Genomic DNA, 3,246 nt, shown 5'->3' on the forward strand with positions numbered 1-3,246 from the left:
CTCTCTCACACACACACATACACACACACACACACTCACACACACACACGCACGCACACACACAGAAACACGCACACACACACACACACACACACACACACACACGCGCGCGCGTCTCAATCAGGTATACCCAGTAGAAGCTCGTTAGAATGCCAAAATTTCGGTTTACTCTTTATGATACTAGGGAATAGGCTTGCATTATAATGTTATCCTAGAGCATGCATTTACACTTAGGCGTATGTTGAAGAGCAAAGGAAAAAGATGCTACTTGCACTCGACTAGAGCGAGATTTTTAATTTTTACCTTTATTTTGGGAGTACTGGTGCGGCAATTAGGCGCGCACACTTCGCAGTGAAGTTTTAACAAAGAACAAAGAGCGGTGTCCATGACAGTACGCAGTCTAGGGGCATAAATCTATGGACGAGACCGACACAATGTATTGTGGCATTGTCTCAATGGCATTGGACTTATCACTTGCTCGCCGATTTACGGAGCTGGCCGATCCAGTTTGTTTAAACCAGATCTTTCTGTGGGCCCAATGAAGCGGAGCAGCGCCATGTAACGGAAGGTGATCACTGGCCACTCTTATGGCACATTAAACATTCAAATGACCAGAACTTACGACTTATGGGAGAGATTCACGCCCATTAATGATTCCTCGGCTCGACTGACCGGTAGACGCTGGATGAGTTATTTGGACTTTCTGCAGAATAGCTCATCGGGAGAACAGCAGCTTTTACGAAACAAGAGCTGGAGAGAATCATGACAGTGGAAACAAAGATAGAAAGGGGCGACCTACTTTTCAGGGTTGTTTTTTTCTTTTTCTTGTTCATTTTGTTGTTTGCTTTTTTTCATTTTCACAATTTAGGGCTGGATGGTTTACAAGTTACGTTTAAAATGTGTCAACATGGTTGTAATAGTTACGATTTAAAATAAATAAATTTAAAAACGAATAAAAACCCATGGGACATGCAGGAATATTGTTTGGATGAGGATGAAATGTCGATTTACTAAGTTGTGCAATTGAAATGAGATAACTACGTTAAGCTACAAAATAAACACGATCTCGAATTGGCTTTTAAATCTTAATTTGAATATTTTGTAATAGCTTTTAAGAGTAAGGCCCGATACACAGAACGCACAGGAGCCACGTGTGAAACAATGTCTAACCGAGACAAGGGAATGAAAATCGCAACAAAACACAAATACAATTAACAGGTAAACAAACTAAATAACTACAACAATAAAAACTCAAATGTCGCAGTAAAGATTTTTTGACACCCACTCCAAATTGATTGTCATCTCATAAAACACAATAAATGTAATGGGTGAGCCAGAAAAAGACCCAATCTGTTGAAAAAAGTGCGATTTCAGTGCAAGCTGTCACCATCATCATCATCATCATCATCATCATCATCATCATCATCATCATCATCATCATGAGGAAGTCAAACATATGTTTGAATGTCCAGGAACAATGGCAATTCGAATGGAGTTATTTGGACGAGTGGACGTGCCGCTAAGCATATTGACAATGGAGCCGAAAAAGAGCCTCGCTCTCGTTCGAAGATTTCTTCGTGGAGTCCGTCAGGCCCATTAAGTTAACAAAACAAAAACTAATAATCATCATCATTATCCTCATTATCACCATCACCATCATCATCAATAATTATTCCGCTTCAAGCATGGGTACATGGGTTAATGATTTTTCTGATGCCATAATGACATGGTTGTGAAAAATGCACAACACTCGTAGGAGATATGCCTGTCCAAGCAACTAAGTCTTAACTCAAAAGGTGAAGCGAGGCCACCTGACATAAAAACTCCATTACGATGTCATAAAGTCAAAGTGAAAACCTCAAAGATTGTTCAGATCACGTCATATGACAAACACAGCTTTCGTTCCTGACGTGCATATTTGCGTGACCAGAAAGCCAGCTACATAGAGTAAACTTCCCACCTCACTGCACTGCTGAACACCACCATCCTCTTTCCCAAACCGATTTGTGTCCACACATTTTTTTTACAAACAAAGAGACGAAAAAAAAAGAGTTCCTTGTGTCGTCCTTGCATGTCAGTTTTTCTGCTTGGGGTGACAATTGCTAACACAACAGGGTGTGACAGAGCCGAGTTCTGAACGGCTACATCCACAGACTCGCTGACAAGCACGCAAAGATGGCCAACATAATATGACCTTAGCGTGTTTGGCATGTTATCCGATTTTCCTGACTGCACATTATTATAAATTTATTTCTTTTGTGACATATTTTTAAAAACGTGTGTCTTTTTGCTACTTCTGCAGATGATAAAGGGTTTCTTCTCTTTTGGATTTTTGTTTTCGGGGTGGTTTTTTTTTTGGACGAGTATCCTTTGTCGGGGGTGGGCGGGTATTTTGCTCATTTTCATTCGGTATCTTTTTATCTCTTTTTGTTGGGGAAGGGGGAAGTGTTTAAGAGAGGTTATTATTTGCTATCTTACCCCAGCACCTGTTGTTCTTGCTCTTTCAACATAATAATTTGTCGTTTCTACAGTACGTTTGTTACTTCTCTTGTTGTTGTAGTGATAGTGTTGATGGTGGTGGTGGTTGTGGTGATGGTGGTGTGATGATGTGTGGTGTGATGATACGATTCAACGACGTTGGCACAGGCGGTGTTTGTGATAGCAACGATTCCTAGCTATGAAATGGACATTGGCCTCCAAGGAACAGGAGTTAGTTATTTACTGAAATTTGATGAAATAGCCTAAAAAGACTTAAAAGGGACACAAAATAACAGAAAAAACGGTGGTTGTACTTACTGGCCAGGTCCCAGGCTCTCTGTGCTGACGTTCTTCCCAACATTCTGTGCCGCCGACACAGCCAGAAGTGATGACGTCACGACCAAAACAGCTAACATCCCCGGGAATCTGCTCAGAGTTCTAACTCGAGAGGGATTGGAACCTCCGACCTTCTGGTGTTGAACACACGACATAGTACGGAGCTGTCTGCTCTTCACGAAGTCTTTCACGGGTATTGTATCCATTGTCAGAATTTATCTATTTAACAACTTTTCTACCGCAGTCAGGCTCGTGAGTTATGGGCCTGCTATTATATACACCGGGTTGAGAACACACCGGGCATTGAAGAGATGCCTGTGTGAAGAAAGAGCAGGCTATTGAAATCCCAAATTTGAAGTCGCGCGTTAGAAGTAAGCCAGGGCAGGTTTTTACTTTAATGAAATTAATGAAGAAAACTATAATCTATAATAA

At 41.1% G+C, this 3,246-nt stretch overlaps 1 protein-coding gene across 1 annotated transcript; it reads right to left on the minus strand.

The window, feature by feature from the left end:
• Positions 1 to 2,795: 2,795 nt before the first annotated feature.
• Positions 2,796 to 3,221, minus strand: LOC106011216 (EGF-like and EMI domain-containing protein 1; the record flags this gene model as incomplete). Its single annotated transcript, XM_013080028.2, is given in 1 exon segment — positions 2,796 to 3,221. A coding segment is annotated over 1 exon segment (225 nt), but the record flags the coding sequence as incomplete, so codon positions are not given.
• Between the last annotated feature and the right edge of the window lie 25 nt (positions 3,222 to 3,246).

Source organism: Aplysia californica, unplaced genomic scaffold, assembly GCF_000002075.1.
Source record: "Aplysia californica isolate F4 #8 unplaced genomic scaffold, AplCal3.0 scaffold00071, whole genome shotgun sequence".
NCBI lineage: Eukaryota > Metazoa > Mollusca > Gastropoda > Aplysiida > Aplysiidae > Aplysia > Aplysia californica.